At 37.4% G+C, this 16,886-nt stretch overlaps 3 protein-coding genes across 3 annotated transcripts in view; all 3 read left to right on the plus strand.

Moving 5' to 3' along the window:
* Positions 1-1,650, plus strand: part of LOC113237653 (beta-galactosidase-like) — a 30,034-nt gene extending 28,384 nt beyond the window's left edge. The window contains exon 12 of the mRNA XM_026474266.1: positions 1,462-1,650. Within this exon, the coding sequence (XP_026330051.1) occupies positions 1,462-1,650 (189 nt within the window). The remainder of the gene's footprint in view (positions 1-1,461) is intronic.
* Positions 1,651-2,217: 567 nt separating this feature from the next.
* On the plus strand, positions 2,218-9,306 carry LOC113237550 (beta-galactosidase-like). The gene is made up of 12 exons (XM_026474099.1): positions 2,218-2,435; positions 2,877-3,031; positions 3,104-3,254; positions 3,346-3,409; positions 4,919-5,013; positions 5,212-5,389; positions 6,569-6,790; positions 6,869-6,993; positions 7,158-7,433; positions 7,579-7,713; positions 8,042-8,248; positions 8,889-9,306. Exons 1-12 carry the CDS (start codon positions 2,289-2,291, stop codon positions 9,084-9,086), a joined length of 1,953 nt encoding a protein of 650 aa, XP_026329884.1. The 5' UTR covers positions 2,218-2,288; the 3' UTR covers positions 9,087-9,306.
* Positions 9,307-10,670: 1,364 nt separating this feature from the next.
* Positions 10,671-16,886, plus strand: part of LOC113237549 (beta-galactosidase-like) — a 29,176-nt gene continuing 22,960 nt past the window's right edge. The window contains exon 1 of the mRNA XM_026474098.1: positions 10,671-10,804. The gene's annotated coding sequence lies outside the window, so the exon portion shown is untranslated. The remainder of the gene's footprint in view (positions 10,805-16,886) is intronic.

Raw genomic sequence — 16,886 nt, forward strand, 5'->3', positions numbered from 1 at the left:
TACAATACAATACAATACAATACAATACAATACAATACAATACAATATAAAAATTCTTTGTTGTACACCAAAAAAGGAAACAAGTACAATTAAATTAAAAATAAGCAGTGGTACAGTGGGCGGCCTTATCGCTTTAAGCGATTTCTGTCGGACAACGTTTGGATGGAAGTAATTATATAATTCACAGGAAAAAGACGGCGGTGTACGAAGAATCATCAGAATCAATAGATACAAATCGATAAATAAATGCAAATATATATATATATATACATACATATATATATATATATATATATATATTTATAAATATACACACACATATATATATATGTATATGTGTGTATATTTATAAATAATAAAACCAATACATATATATGAATATCGTAAAGTACTATATATTCTTACACCTATAAATATAAAATTTCTAAAACATGATTTCAAAACATGAAAATACCTAAGCAGTTCAAGTCACACTAAAGTTAGGTAGTGTTCTTTTACCATATTTTTGAATATATTCAATGATTTCGCTTGTTGAATAAACAAAGGTAAAGCGTTCCACAAACGAATAGCCTGAACAGTAAAGGATTTGTCGTAATGCTGGGAGGTATGCAATGGTGGCAAATCTTAAGTTGGAGAGTTGAAGATGAGCGCAGAAGTCGGGGGTTGGATTGATGGACGAGTTCAAATCGCTCGTAAAGATAAAATTTCCTCAGACCACAAATGAAACAGATGTAAAAGTTTTGTAGACGTTCGAGCTTGTTGAGCTGTTCTTCGGTTAAATCCAGACAGCAGGCATCAGCATAATCAAGAATTGGAAGAAGAAGAGTTAGGGCAAGCGCAATTTTCGTGGCAATAGGCAAGAAATTACGTAACTGTCTAACAGATGCGGCAGACTAACTATTTATTATCCCATATATTGTATAGAGACAGAAAAAGTAAAGATACCCCTTTGGGCGCGGGGCGGTGGTATTCGTATGGTACGGCAACAAGACATTATATACATTCCACTGCCTGTCAAAGTTATCAGAAATCCATGCGAATAATATCTGAATCACAGATATATGTCTGTGATCTGAATGGACTTGGCGCTGTAATACACAGGAATGAAATATTATACATGAAATATTCCATTCTACAGTATATATTCTACGGAGAGTGTACGAGGGAATTGCACAATTCAATTCCGCCTTCCCCTTTCCATGGTATAACTTGAGTCTTAAGACGAGAGTAAATAGGCATTATTTAGGTGTGCACTCTCCATCGTTGAAGTGTTAAATATTATACACACTACTATATATAGCTTTTTCGTGAAATTGCGGTTTAGTCTATATCAATTCTGTTTAACATCCAGATAAAACACTGAACTTGAAAACAGTGCCTGATTGATTCACTGCCTATCCAGTGACATTTGATCCACAAAAAAATCAGTTCAGAGTCTTGAAATTTGATATTATTTTGCAGGGCTACGTGTGGGTGAACGGACGTAATCTGGGCCGGTACTGGCCATCAGCAGGTCCACAGATCACGCTCTACTTGCCCGCAGTGTGGCTGCGCGCTGCACCTGCTCAAAACATCATTCTTCTCCTTGAACTCGAACGAGCGCCTCAAAATCTTACCGTCGAATTTATTAATCATCCTTTAAACTACTAAATCGACTTGATATAATAAAGTTTTACGAAAATTACAGTTTTTTTAATTATACCTTATTTAGTAGAATATATATGTATAGATCTCTAATAACAAAATTCTCAATAAAATTACTTGAAGATCAGTCCAACCGCTTGAGAACCATATACAGACATATAGAGAAACAGATATACTCCAAACATAGGCTTATAACTCCTCTCTTTTTTGTGTCGGGGTTTAATAATACCTAATACAATATAACACGTGCAAGAACAAATTAGCCTACATGTTACGATAGATTGAGTTTTGTATGTCGTCTAACATACCCTGGGCCACAATCGGCGAGTACATTACGTCGATTGGTAAATCCTTTCGCCACTATGGAAAGCATAATAGTGTATGCCGTCGATATGTGAGAAGATTTTGCTGTAGGTCACAAGAAATTTATTTATACTTTTGTGCAAAATTCATCTTAAATATTCTGAAATGAAGTGTATTAAAAAAACAGATGTTAAGTGGTTGACAGTATCTAAACTTTTCACTGTATGGTTTTGCGTATAAACTACGAGATATAGTCGAGACGACGAGAGTGATAAGAACCCTCGCCTGAGACAGTTGTATGTTTTGGCTCCATTCGGTATCAACGGAAATTCGATTAAAAAATGTGTGTGTTAAAAGTGCTCTTTGTGGCACTCGCGAGTGTTTTCATAATATCTGCCACTAGTATAAGGTTCGATTCCGCTCCAGTTGTAAGCAAATTGGCTTCTGCAAATCACGCCCCGTCACTATCATCACATAGTGCACCACAAGTAAGTATGTGTCTAAGAAACTTAGTATAATAATTTGAATGAAATAGAACATACCAGTACGGCCACAGACCACATAGTACGGCATTGACCCAGTAACAGTGGAAACCGGACATGTAAGACATCCACCAAAATAGGAGCATTTACCATAATCCTTATTGCATGCCAGGGGTCAAAGTCAATTGGGAAAAATAGCTCCTTGTGAAAGAGTTCGTCAGAGGAAGTAATACAGCAACACAGACACATGAGACTGTCCACATATGTATAACGGTGACGGGCGCAGTGAAAGTGCCCCTCAGATCTTTGCGATTTAAAGCTCTGAGTGACACTGGAACTGCTATGGACAGTTGTATCGCTTACCAACAAACGCACGACTTATATGTCCCGTCCCAAGTTATCATAAAAAATGCATTATAAAGGCAATAACCACGGTTTTTCTAACAGATTAATAATATAAGCATAGCTGAGGATGAGTTTATTCTGAATGGCAAACCGCTGCACATTAAATCGGGCTCGCTGCACTATTTTCGTGTGCCGGCCGAGTACTGGGCAGATCGGCTGCGAAAATTTAAAGCCGCGGGGCTGAACACCGTGTCCACGTAAGTAGATCTACGACGCCCGCGAGGATATCGAGCTACTACCAGACCACTCTTACTCCTTCGTTAACGCAGGTATGTGGAGTGGAGCTATCACGAACCAGAGGAGCGGCAATACTCCTTCTCAGGCGATCGTGACGTTGCGCAGTTTGTACGAGCCGCCGCTAAAGAGGGACTCTACGTGCTCCTGCGGCCAGGGCCCTACATCTGCGCTGAAAGGGACCTCGTAAATACACCACATAATATCAAAATCATCTTTATCACAATCATCCATAGGAACCAACAGGTTATGCTTTTTTTACTCTGTCATGTTTCAGGGTGGGCTCCCTTACTGGCTTCTTGGCAAATACCCTAATATAAAACTACGATCAGCCGACGAAGGTAATTCCATGTAATTATTTAATAATTTATTGTACGTCTATTCTGAAAGTACTTTGGTTGTTAAGTTGCTTTGTCATAGAATATTTGAAGGAGGGAAGTCTTTTTTATTTTTTTATTTATTAAAAATTTCACAAAAACAATTGTTTTTAATCTAAACCTAGAACTAGGAACAAGAACCTGAGTACATTTATCCGTGCACCGCAAAATAAAACTGTACATTCAAATACTTTCTAAAATATTATTATCGCGGTCTAGGTCGACATGAATGCGAGCCCAATTAAATCCTATGTACATCGTTAACATTAGTGGACAATTTGCACATTCAAAAAAACAATGTTATTGTAAGAAACAAAACGTTACTTACTACGCTTTATCCTCACTGATCAACTGCTGGAAATATTAGCAAACTCAAAGATATCCCGCGCTCAACAGCAGACCTATTGAAAAACATAGATGCTTACCCTGTCCTATACAATTATATAACATTCATTCAAGTCGTGATTGATTCCATCAATGATTTTTTTTAACATACTTCAAAAAAAGGAGGAGGTTCTCAATACGACTGTATGTTTTTTATTGTATTTATGTTACGCGATAACCCCGACTGGAAAGAGGGTACCTCAGTAGTGGTCCTATTTAAATTTGAAGAAAATATTCCACCTCTAAGGGTGGCAAACTAGGGGATGAATGACTTTTGATGTCGGTTTTTTTTTTGGAACTCTGTACTAAGATTATTTCTTGGCCAAGTTTCAGCCACTTACAAGGTTTATAACTTATTTTTAAAACGGTTAAACTTTTAGTAACATAATAATGAAAATTCTAATTTTCAATTAATTTCTTAAGGATTCCATTAAGTATTATATTAGGCTAACTTGATTAAGGTTTTCCATATAATTGTGAACCCAATTGATTAAATTCTGAATAATATTTTCGTACCAACGTTGCAGAGTCCGCTGAACCGAAGTGGTCTAACCTAGACGAGATTACTTTTATATATAAGAAGATAATAATATATAAATGTGTATGATTTTATCTTAGATTCTACGAAATCGATTTCAAAATGTTCTTGACTGTACTTATCAAAGGAATGAATTGGTAAAAATCATGTTATTGTCGACACACATACTACAATAATAACTGTTCTACACTGTAGTAATTGTGTATTGAACTATAATGATGTATTTACTCAGTATGAACAGGGCCGCAAAGTACGATTGCTAAATATTTAAATGTCATTATAACCAAGGTTATTATTTACATACAGTTGCCTGATGGTATAATAATTAATTAACTAATGACTGTTACTGAACCATCAAATAAATAAATAAAAACTGTGCAATAAGCCGGTGACATAGAAGGGAGATGGCACGACGAGCTAAGAGACCGTCGCGTCGTTGTAACGTCCTTAAATCGCGACAAGTGGAGGAAGACAAGGAAATCCTACACTGAAGTAGTAATGGCTGACAAATTAAATGGTAAATGTTATAAATTACATTAATTACTTTACAGATTTCGTAGAGGAAACAAGAATATGGATGGCAAAACTATTCGAACATATGAGTCCTCTTTTGTTCGGAAATGGAGGACCCATTATATTAGTACAGGTGGGTGTATAGTATAATGTAGTGTCTGTCCAAATTAATGGTACTATAGTATACTATATTCATTGATAAGTTCAGCGCTCCCATTGTTCGCTGGACACAGCACATTTGTACTACATAGATCCAATTGGTTCCAAACACAGTCACAATGTTAGTCCAGAAGCACTAGTTGCAACTATTTATTTGTTCATATTTTATCAGGTAGAAAACGAATACGGTGTTTACGGTAGCGACATGGTATACAAAGAGCAGATTCGAGATATAATCAGCGAGCATGTCGGTGCCAAAGCGCTTCTTTACACAGCTGATTTCGTAGATTTCGACTCTATCCGAAATGGTGCGGTTCCTGGAGCACTTGCTACTATCAATTTTGGAACAAGTATGCAAGGCTTTTATTTTTATGTCCCCGTACAGTCGATGCCCTAAGATACCTGAACCCCTTATAGTCTGTCTTTTTTGAGGACGGAGTTATACGATATTTCCATAAAATTTTAAATAATTATGTAGTTGTTGTCGATAGTTTTATCGGCAGATTGTGGAAGAAGATAAAATTTTGACAAAAATGATTGAATTGTGAATATTACGACGTTTTAAAAAAACGTTTTAAAAATTGCGTTATTGCCATTGACTTACAATTATATGGACGTCGAGTCCGCGCTAAAAAGTGTCCGCACTTGTAAGGCGCTAAAATCGTATACAGAGCGCCAAACTCCGCTTTAGTCTTCATTTGTTCGACTGACAGCGCGATATTGCGATGACATTACAATTTAAATTTCGAATAGGTTGACTTGGGACATTTTTTTCGTGGTTTTTGTATTAGACCCGTCGTCCATTTATTTGTAAGTCAATGGTTATTGCCTTCTTTATTCTTATTTTGACAGTTGACCTACTAGTATCGAGATAATTTTTTTTTCATATACATTTTAACATAAATAGCCGGATTTGATTATCTGTATTGAATTAAAATGAAAAATAAAATAAAAAACCTCTTTGTATTTTTCATAAACATAGTTCTAAATACAGTGTATGTGTCAATTTACAAAAACGGACAATTTAATTGAACTTGTGCTCAGTAATTGGGTAAATAATAAGTCTAAGATGATTTAAATGAAACATGTTCGGCTATTTATTCCATAAGCATGACCAATATTCAGTCAATAGTCGATAGATTATTTATCGACTGCAATCACTATTATATATTATATAATATTATATAAACTATTACATAAAATAATTCCAGCTTTTTGGTTGAAATTTATATTTATATGCATTAAAGACCAAATTGACTAAAAAGACATACCAAAATGAATTTTACGTCTTACGGGTTAAAAATTAAATTTGTGTAACACCTTTCTTCACACGGGTTATGCATCTCAGAGCATCGACTATACTGAGGTCAACAAAATTACAGTTAAATTAAATTTCTTTTCTAACATTCACATGCATTTGATCCGAGGTTTACCGTATATCAAAACTAAAATATTTGAACATTCTAGAAATCCTTATTATACTTTTTTTTACAATAATTCTCCTCACATATGTACCTTCCATTTTTTAGATTCAAATGTGCAAACGGTATTCGAACCACTGCGGCAGTACATGCCTGAAGGTCCACTTATGAACTCTGAATTTTACCCTGGTTGGTTTACGCACTGGACTGAGAGCGCCCAAGGGCAAGAGATCGCTCCCGTGATCAGAACACTGACTGATATGATGAACAATAAAATAAACTTCAATTTTTATGTGTTCTTCGGTGGGACCAATTTTGAATTTACCGCAGGTTAGAATATTAAGTTGGTTTCTTTTCTATTAACCATTTCTTAATCGTTATTTCTCTAAATTCCAACTCATTTTACAGGTGCTAACGACGACAGTTTACAGAAATACCTGCCGGATATAACATCTTATGATTACGACGCACCGCTCACTGAAGCTGGCGACCCCACATTAAAATATTATGCTATTAAGGATGTACTGGGTCAGGTAAATTAAAATGGTCTTGTTTCATCACCAAACACAGATTTTCAGTAATCATCTCTTACAAACTTTAGTCACAGTTTTCGTCAACTAAAACATGTAAATATCTGCTTCGGTGACATAAATTGTTGCTACAATTGGTATTAGAAAAAAATATATTCTAATTGCAGTTCAATTCAGACGTCAATGAAGACCAAATTCCGACAGAATCTCCAAAAGGAAATTACGGAAATGTAGTACTCAGAAGAAAAGTCAGTCTACTATCTCCAGAAGGAAGATCGCAATTGGGAAAGAAATATTCTGATGTCACAGGATCAACGCTGCCGACATTTGAGGAGTTACGTCAGCGTGCCGGTCTTATGTTGTATGAAACCACGATTCATGATACAAACGGTATACTGGAAATAAAAATGCCCAGGGATCGTATTTATGTCTTCGTTGATGAAGTAAGTACACAAAATGATTGCCAAAAGATCTCTGAACTATTTCGGTTAACTTATGTAAATCTCATCACTCAGCCTGAAAACGAACCAGGCCAGCAAACAAATGTAACAGTTTCTCTTGACAAATAATAAGTATTAATTCTCTCAGGTGTACGCTGGATTAATAAGCCGAATGACGAACAAACACAGTTTGTCATTGGAAACAAAACCTGACTCCGTTCTGTCTTTGCTGGTGGAGAATCAGGGACGAGTCAATTTTGGGCAATACTTGCACGATTATAAGGTACTTTTCATTGTAATAATTAAATTATTTTTATTTATTTATTTGTTCGGGTAACAAACAGTCGTATATGAGCACTTATCTAAGAATAGTGTAAAAAATATACCTATAGTACCCTACATTATCACATATGACATAAATTGTGCAAATATGTGACGTGTACTAAATATTTTCAATTCTAACAAAATGTTCACATTACGGACCCCAAAAATAATAATAAAAATATGCTTTAGAAACCACTAGAATGTCAGTTCTCCCACTTTTTTCAATGTATTTAAGGAATAAATGTTAGAGTTTTTTCTCTCTCTGTTAATTATTAATATTCTTATAGGGTATTTTAGGCACCGTAGAGTTTAATGGAAAAAGTTTAAGTGGCAAATGGTCTGTTACCGGATATCCACTGGAGCAAATAGATAATATTTCGGGTACGGATCTTCAAAATAGCGATTATGGTCCGGTGTTATATGAAGGAGAGCTTATACTACCTGAAGGACAACAACCTCTCGACACATTTCTGGACACTGGTGGTTGGGGAAAGGTATTATTTTATTATATCCTTAAGAACGTTGCATACCCTAACGGCAATATGATGTAAAATGCGGAAGGAGCTTAAATATGTAGATGGTAAGACTGAAATTTATTAAAGGAACTTTGAATAGCAAAAATAGGGAGTTTAGCAAGTTTTCACACTTACCTAAGTTTGTACCTACAAAACAAACTTGCCTAAGGTCATTGTGTCTTGTGTTAGATACATGTATCCAACACAGGACACGTTTGCACGCAATGTACACGCGAACCTTAAACGACCCGCTGAACGCACCGTTCCGAATTTGCGGGCTTAGTTTTAACTAGAAATTACAAACCAAAACTCAAAGTTTCTTTGAAAGAAGTTTTCAGTTTCATCTAAAAGGTCTTAAAGATAAACAATTTTTCTGTTCAAGTTTTTCTTCTTAATTTTTTTGTTATTATTCACTTGATCTATTGCGTTTGAAGTTCAAGTAAGACTACCGTAAAAATGTTTTTATATTGCGTAGATGTTTGTCTTACTCGGCTGTATTTATTTGCCTTTTTCAATCAAACAGGCGTAACATTTTTCTGACAAACAGTTAAAACTTAATATTGCACCAGGAGACACGGGGTAATATTGCAGAGGGATAACAATTTATGTTCATTTTCAGGGATATATCTGGGTGAACGGGCACAATCTGGGTCGGTACTGGCCGTCGGCAGGTCCGCAGATTACGATGTATGTGCCGGGAGTCTGGCTGCATGCTGCGCCGTCGCAAAACAAAATAATTTTGCTAGAATTAGAACAACCGCTAGGAGATCTCACTATAGATTTCATTAACTATCCTAAGTTAGCCGGAGAAAATTAAAACAAGCTAATAAATAATAAACTGTTAAACAGACACTTGATAATACTTTGATGAAAGCAGGTGTAGAGTAGTAAATATAATAAACACTAAAATAAGTAGTAAGTATAAACTATATGTAGCATCGAGATAACCGCGAAATGAAATAGTACGTGATAAAATAGTAAATCCTTGTACTGTCTCGATAGACACGTTCGGGATGAGAATAGATGTAGGAAGTGAACGTTATTTGTCAATGAAATTAAATGATTTTTTAAAAATAATTCTGGAAAATAGTTTCATTTCCTATGATTTTTTGAATTTAATCGATTTTATTCTGAAATTACACAAAATAATAAAGAAATTAGAAATGCTCAATTTAAATTATACATTAAATTTTGATTTTAACATTGTTGAAATAAAGAGATTTTGTTTGTTGTACAAGTTATTGTTTAAAGTAACTCTATAGATTTTACGAATTGAACAAGATAACCGAAGGCATTTTCGTCTCTAGTTCTTCATTTATATATAGTGTTTCGTATGCAAACATTTGATGGGATTTATTTGTATCCTCACCAGATTCGTTAAAAATTGGATAAAGAAATATTTGATTGTATATATCATAGCTTCCATTGACTAGTTGTTGATAGTCCAGAAGCGATTACAGACTTGCAAGATGGTGTCATTGTCGCGGTCCGTATCTCTTTTAATTTTGTCACCTATTACTTATTTGACAGTAATTGTTTCGGACGGGGGATGGGACTGGACCCCGGGCTCCTTACACTTTTCTCTTCCACTTCGGTGTGCCCGAAAAGGTCCACGATGTTCTTAATTGATGATTCTTATACTGCACCTCGTACACCATTGTGGAATGCTAATAAAAATATTCAATATTGAAATGGTGTCGATTGTTTATTATTATTATATTATATATATAGTAGCGATAGAACTCTTTGTGAAAACGTTCGTCCAGGGAAGTACTACTACCTATTGCTGCCGTCAATCAGCAATGTGAGCAGTACTGTATTTCGGTTTTAAATGGTAAGGTTGCTGGTGAAATTACAGGCACATAGAACTTGTCAACTTCTGTCTCAGGGTGACGGGGCGCAGTGGCACTGTTCTTCAAATCTTTGCGATTTAAAGCTCTGAGCGACACTCTCTGAGACCACAACTCTCTGAGAGGCGTGTGGCTTATTACCAGGCGCATGACTGTACGGTGTCATTAAAAAATATACTTCTAACAATAATAAAGACGAATTTAAGAGAATATGTTAGTATGTATTATAATAATCGCATTACTCGCAAAAGCAAAATAGTAATCGGTTATACTCATTATCAACTGCAAGAAACCGATAAATTGAGAAAACAAAAGGAACTAGACGAAATTATCGTTAATTACCACATGGCGTCGTCATGACACTATTAGTACAATGTGATACGGTTAGTTGAATACGTTGGTAAGTTTGGCTAAATTTATATTAAATGCACTTCATTTTAAATCTTATAAGCGACTGGTAATATGATTGTTTGTGCGTGCATTAATTGACCGAGCGAATTGCATATATAAAGTATAAGTACAATCGGGACAACGTGAGTATTAGTGGAACCCTCGTCGCAGGCAGTTGTGTGTTGAGCTCAATCGGCCTCTATGTGTCACGGGAACGTCGACTGAATAACGTACGAACAGTGGCCGGCGGAGTTGTCAAGTAGCTTGAACCCAATGTGCGAGAGTTCACTGGCAGGTCAGTGTCTACCCAACAACTACGAGGTCATTGCCGTGTGCTAACTGCCTCTCTTCTCCTATTTACATGTTCGAAATAACCTGATCCTGCTTCTAAATTACGCTTAATACCTAACAAATCTATGATATTCAAATATTATTTATGTGTTGGTGTTAAAATTTTAAACAGGAAGGAAAATTGTTTTTCACATTTACCAAATGGTTTTTCATTAAACAATTTGTTTAGCTCGACACATATCTAAAAAACATTGTAATATTGTTTATAATCGATTTCACAAAGTCACGTACGTACGTAATTTATACTTATTATGTATGTACGTGACACTTAAGTACAGGTTATTTAAACAGTAAGTAAAGGGGCTATAATACTTAAAAGAGGAAGAAACAGTACTTATTTTTAAAACTGCTAATTTGAACGGCAATAAATGACGTAACGCTCAATTTTCAACAAAAAATTCGGACACATTGTATATTTTTAGTAGCGGCCGTATTTACAATGAAACTGGTCTTAGGTTTATTATTCTTAAAACTCATGTTTTGTTTACGAAAATACGTCAGCATGGGAATGGATAACACTGCTGAGTGTAACGTGTGCAGGGGTAATTGTGTGGATGAATTTAATTAATGTCGCAATTGCGATGTCACTGCACAGGTTAATAGATGCGGGCAGGCAGGCGTTCTTTTGATTTTAAAATCGAGATTCAATCTTTATTAAGTTTTTAAAGAACGGTCTACATTGGTCCTGTATCTTCAGCAACTGGGGTATAAGATTCCAGTAGCATATTGCCAATGAACTGATAGAAATGGATTTACTATTCGTCTCGTACACAACTTCGCACGGTACACTCACATACTGGTTTCTTGGCACATTTCTTTAATTTCTACTTTGCATTCTCTCGCCATGAATGTGGTAGGGTGTAAAAGGTAAAGGAGTATGAAGAATAAGACGTATGACAATACGGATGTTAGCGCCTCTTTGGACGCTGTGGATATGTGGATAATAATGGAGTCTTATTTATCAACGTTAACAATTTGGTGACCCCGACGTGATGTTTGGAAGCTATACAAAAGCTAACACCAATAATATACGCATACCAATAATATAAAAGTAAAATAGCATACGAGCACATAGATAGAGTCGAAGTGGGAATTGCCGAAAATAGCTCCAGAATGTTCGAAAATAATTGATTTTAATTTTTTCACATTTAATCGGGTTCTATTTTTATTTTAAAGGAAATTCCACAAGTTTCGAGTGTAAGCCGGTGAGCATAAGGATTGTTACCTATGGTATAAAAGTCTCGCCGTTTACTCGAAAATCGTAACAATATGATTATTCATACTTATTACGTGATGTCTATATAAAGATTATTAGATGCAAAACATGTGTTTACAAAATTGCTTTTCCAGCGTGAGCATTTAAAAACATTGCACGGCCCTCCTCAATAAATATTAAATAATTTACGCAATCAATTCTGGCCCGTAAGCGGTAGAATTTTAGCTAGGAGCACCGTGAATAAGTGTAAGACCTGCTGGATCACGGAAGCAAAAAATATAAGTCCTGTTATGGGAAACTTACCTGTGTCTAGGGTAACGCCAAACCTACCGTTTATGGTTTGTGGCGTTGACTTTGCAGGACCTTTTCTAATCGTAGACCGCAAAGGACGCGGTTATAAGGTCACAAAGGCTTACTTAGCTCTTTTCATTTGTTTCTCGACAAGGGATTTACACCTTGAACTGGTAAGTGGTCTTTCAGCGGACGCCTTTATCAGACATGTCTCCGGCGGTTTATTTCTCCTCGTTGGTATCCTTCCGAGATACACTGTTATAACGGCACAAATTTTGTAGGTGCGAGCAATGAACTAGCTACCTTTCTCAAACTTAGCACGATCCTATAGCTTCTATTGCGGCTGACGAGGCTATTAAATTCGTGTTTTCGCCAGCTTATTCTCCACACTTTGGTGGCATTTGGGAAGCTGGGGTTAAGTCTGCGAAGTTCCATTTAACTAGGGCCCTAGGGAACACACATATGACGTTCGAAGAGTTATCGACTCTGCTTACCCAAATAGAAGCTATTTTAAATTCAAGACCTATCACGCCTTTATTAACTGATTCCAATGATCTCGAGGCACTGACACCAGGGCACTTTCTGATAGATTGACCTTTAATTTCCGTGCCATCTCCAACTGTACCAGTACATACAGCAAATGCGGCAGCAATTCTGGGCACGTTGGCACAAAGATTACCTTGCTGAGTTACAGCAAAAAAAAAAGTAAATGGCAAGTGGATAAAGAGGATTATAACATCAACGATATCAGCCTAAGATTGATATCAGCATAATCTACCTGACCTGTAAAGGGCCTGAAACGTCGGTTTGTTTGAAAAAACAAATATACGCGATTTAAATCCGGAAAAATAGTTTCATTTTCTATGTGTAACAATCGCGAAAACCTAATAACTCGATATCAACGATATCGTCGTGATTAAGGAAACGAATGTTCCGCCAATTAAGTGGCGTCTGGGACGTATACTGAAGCTCTATTCAGGTGTGGATAACGTTACAAGAATGGCGGACATCTTTACAGGACGAGGCACCATACGGCGAACCGTCCTCAGGCTTTTTTTTTTTTTTTGTGAATGACATTTTGCAGTTGGCCGCTGATGGCCTTTACTGCGCCACCGGAGAAAAAGGGCGAGCTGAAGGCTCATAACCCCCAAAACAAAACAAACTTAAAGGTAAGTAGCGGGCCTGAGGGCACCCAAGTGGACACAACCGTCCTCAGGCTGTGTGCCGTACCCAAATTTGAAGCAACTTTTTTTATTGTCGAGGCTCTACCTCCTCGACGAGGGGCAGGATGTTAGCGCCTCTTTAGACGCTGTGAACGCTGGCTGCGCCGGCTTGACGTTTGTTATTTATTGATTTTATTTTGTTCTAAGAAAAATGTCATATTTTTATTTTCTCAATTATTGTAAAAATTCCTTAAGAAAAGACCTTCTGATTTACACACAAATAATGGTGTCTTATTTATCAGCGTTAACAACGTATATGAACAATGTATGTCATGTTATCTAATATTTGTTTATATATAAACTTTTTTCGTAAAACGCAAATAAAAAAATTATAACCTTTTCATTAAAAAAAATCACCTCCAAAGTTTGCTTGTCCGTTGTCGCTATATTTTATTTTTATTGGAATTACATTTATGTACCAAGTTTTATTGAAAACAATCTACCAACATTCTATCCATCAGCGGACAACTGCAAAGTGTCCTTCAGAAAAAAAAACAAAAACGCAACATTCGTTAGTAGTAGGGAAGACCTACATGACCAAATCATTGAAGCATCCCCACTCTATCCATCATCTTTCATACCGTAACGCCCTCAATTTGATTTATAAGAGTAAAACTTTAATTAGTTTTTATCACGATTCTCGAATTTTAGATACACTGCACGGAAAAATACTAGTATAACGTACGGTACATTTAATTAAAATAACGTAAGTAAATTTAATTACCTACTAATTAATTGTAAGGAAATAAGGAAACTAACTATTTAGTTATAAATATCAACTAGTATAGCGTTCATTTGTTATTATGGTTATGTTGTTCGTCTGCTTATGTCTCAGGGTGACGGACACAGTGGCAGTGCCCCCAGATCTTTGCGATATAAAGCTGCAGTGTCACTCGCAATGCAACTGATATTTATTTATTTGTATTCAGGTTACAAAGACCCATAAATGTATATATTATAGACTAATAATACAATAAAACCCTCATATAATATATACCTTAAGGTAAACATACATACAATATAATAAAACACTATTTGTAACTAATCTACACGAATTGCACTTGCCGGCGACGTGTGGCGCAATCTGGTGTCTGGTGTCGGCCGCGGAATCGCCGATAATATATGACACCTTTCGGTCAAAACTCTTCCTTCATGAAGATCGACAGATGTTCGGTCGGCACTCTCACCACAAACGAATTAAAACTTACGTTATGGCGGGACTCCAACCGCTCGACCCTCAGGGTGTATTTGGCTTTATGTCTCATGTACACCACTATCTCCTCAGACTTCGTGGAGTAATGCAGTCGTGACATGTAGCAGTCAGGCAGCAGCGTCATCGGTATGGCCGAACGCAGCAGGAAGTTCGGTCCTGTCGGCGCTGTGCCACACTGGTTACGGCTAGTGGGCTTCCTCTTCCTTTTCACCACCTTTGTGAAGCCGTCCTCATCGCTCTGGTCGGTCCTCTGTGGTTTTGCAACTTCAGAGACAGGCTTACGGGGATTGTTTTTGCTCTTAGCCGATTGCCGCCGCTCGAGTTTCGAAGTGGCGGGTGGGCTGGTACAAGAGGCTACAGCGGCATATGAACGTTCAGGGTCTGACATGTACACGCGTTACCTTTCCGCAAGGACGGAGGTGCGGGTAGGAGGGCGCAGCACAACACGCGTGACGGCAGCAGCGATCGGTGACGCAACCATTTGCGCCGACTCGGCACTGTTGATGGATGCATTCTGCGCCCCATGTCGCGTGTTTATATTAGAGGTTTCTGGTGACCTACACACTGTAGCAGCGTTACTTGATAACGCAACTTGGGCACGCAGCTCACTTATGGTGTTACCTGAAGCCTCCAATTTAAATTGCAACTCGGCCAGGTTTGACTTCAGGGAAGTAACATCCTTCATCAGCCTGGTGACATCGACGTGGTCGAAAGTGACTGGAGGCAGCTTGTGCAGCTCCTTCGCCACGAATGTAGGCACGTCGTCCCGGTCAGTCTCCTTCATGAGTGTGATAATATTCTGGAGACTCTTCACGCCTCCATCCCTCCGGTGAGATGGCATCTTCTCAGCTTTGCCGAGCCTCTGGAACAGCAACATCTCACCACTGCAAATCTCTTCCTCCTCGTTGAAGTTGGATTTGCAGATCTGCACGATTGTCGTCCATAGTATCGATGGCGTGTTGGATAAACGCCAAAAGCTCATTGGCTATGAGTTGTTGGGAAGCTATTGCCACTTACGGGCAGCGGCTTGTTATACCGCGCGAAACTCGAATTATATTGTTCTCACTGCGTCCGTTTCCAAACGCGCACCGAACTGCACTCCTATGGACATGGACAGGCGTGTCGCTTACCATCAGGCACACGATGGTAAGCTACAAGCTACATAAATGATAATAATATATAGCTACAACGGTCAATCAAACTTTAGAGGTGGTTTTTTTTTAATAAAACGGTTTTAATTTTTAAATTTGCGTTATTACGAAAAAAATTCATAAATAAATTTTCATAAATAAATAAATTAGACAACATCACATACATTCCTCTGATCCCAAAGTAAGTAGCTAAATCACTTGTGTAATGAGAATCGGAAACAACGACGGTACCACAAACTCCCAGACCCGTGACAAAATACAAAAGTTAGTTTCTAAACTAACCCGGCCGAGGTTCCAACCCAGGACCTCAGAGATGGCGATACCATGAAAACCGGTATGTAAGCCACTCGACCACGGAGGCCGTTGGCCGTGAGGCCGCCATTTGTAATAAACTCTGTTACCTTGCTTTTTTGGGTAATGCAAAAGACTATGAATAAAAAGTTGATAATGAAACCCGTGAACGTACTATTTTACGAGCACATACATTACACACCTACTACATATTATGTAATAGGTGTGTAATGTATGTGCCCTGCACTAGGGATACCCTGTGTCGCGGGTGCCATGGACACACACGTAGACAACCACAAATTACACCCAAACTCACGAGAGAAATAAATGTAGGCCATACAAATATATCTCCCGACCCGGGAATCGAACCTGTGACCTCTGCGTGGCGTCCGGCATGGTAACCGTTCGGCTACGGAGGCAGTTGGAATGTAATGTCTGCTGACGCAATCTGTTTGACAAAATAATTATGAATATTTCATCCATTTTGTTAAATAACTGTGTCTTGCAAGTTTTGTTTATGACAATGATTCGAAAATAATACGATTCATTAATTGTGTACATTTAAAATAACTTCGAAAATGCGCGCATGCGAATTATTTCGCGTCTCTTGAAAATAAAATAAAGTAGACGAAAAGCGGCAG

Source organism: Hyposmocoma kahamanoa, unplaced genomic scaffold, assembly GCF_003589595.1.
Source record: "Hyposmocoma kahamanoa isolate Upper Pololo Valley unplaced genomic scaffold, ASM358959v1 93, whole genome shotgun sequence".
In the NCBI taxonomy this organism is placed as follows: domain Eukaryota; kingdom Metazoa; phylum Arthropoda; class Insecta; order Lepidoptera; family Cosmopterigidae; genus Hyposmocoma; species Hyposmocoma kahamanoa.

Bases quoted from the DNA above. Each gene is read 5' to 3' on its own strand.
- LOC113237550 (XM_026474099.1), top strand. From the start codon at position 2,289: ATGTGTGTGTTAAAAGTGCTCTTTGTGGCACTCGCGAGTGTTTTCATA. The intron at 5,390-6,568 runs GTATGCAAGGCT...TCCATTTTTTAG, and splicing joins TACTATCAATTTTGGAACAA to ATTCAAATGTGCAAACGGTA. The intron at 7,714-8,041 runs GTACTTTTCATT...ATATTCTTATAG, and splicing joins AATACTTGCACGATTATAAG to GGTATTTTAGGCACCGTAGA.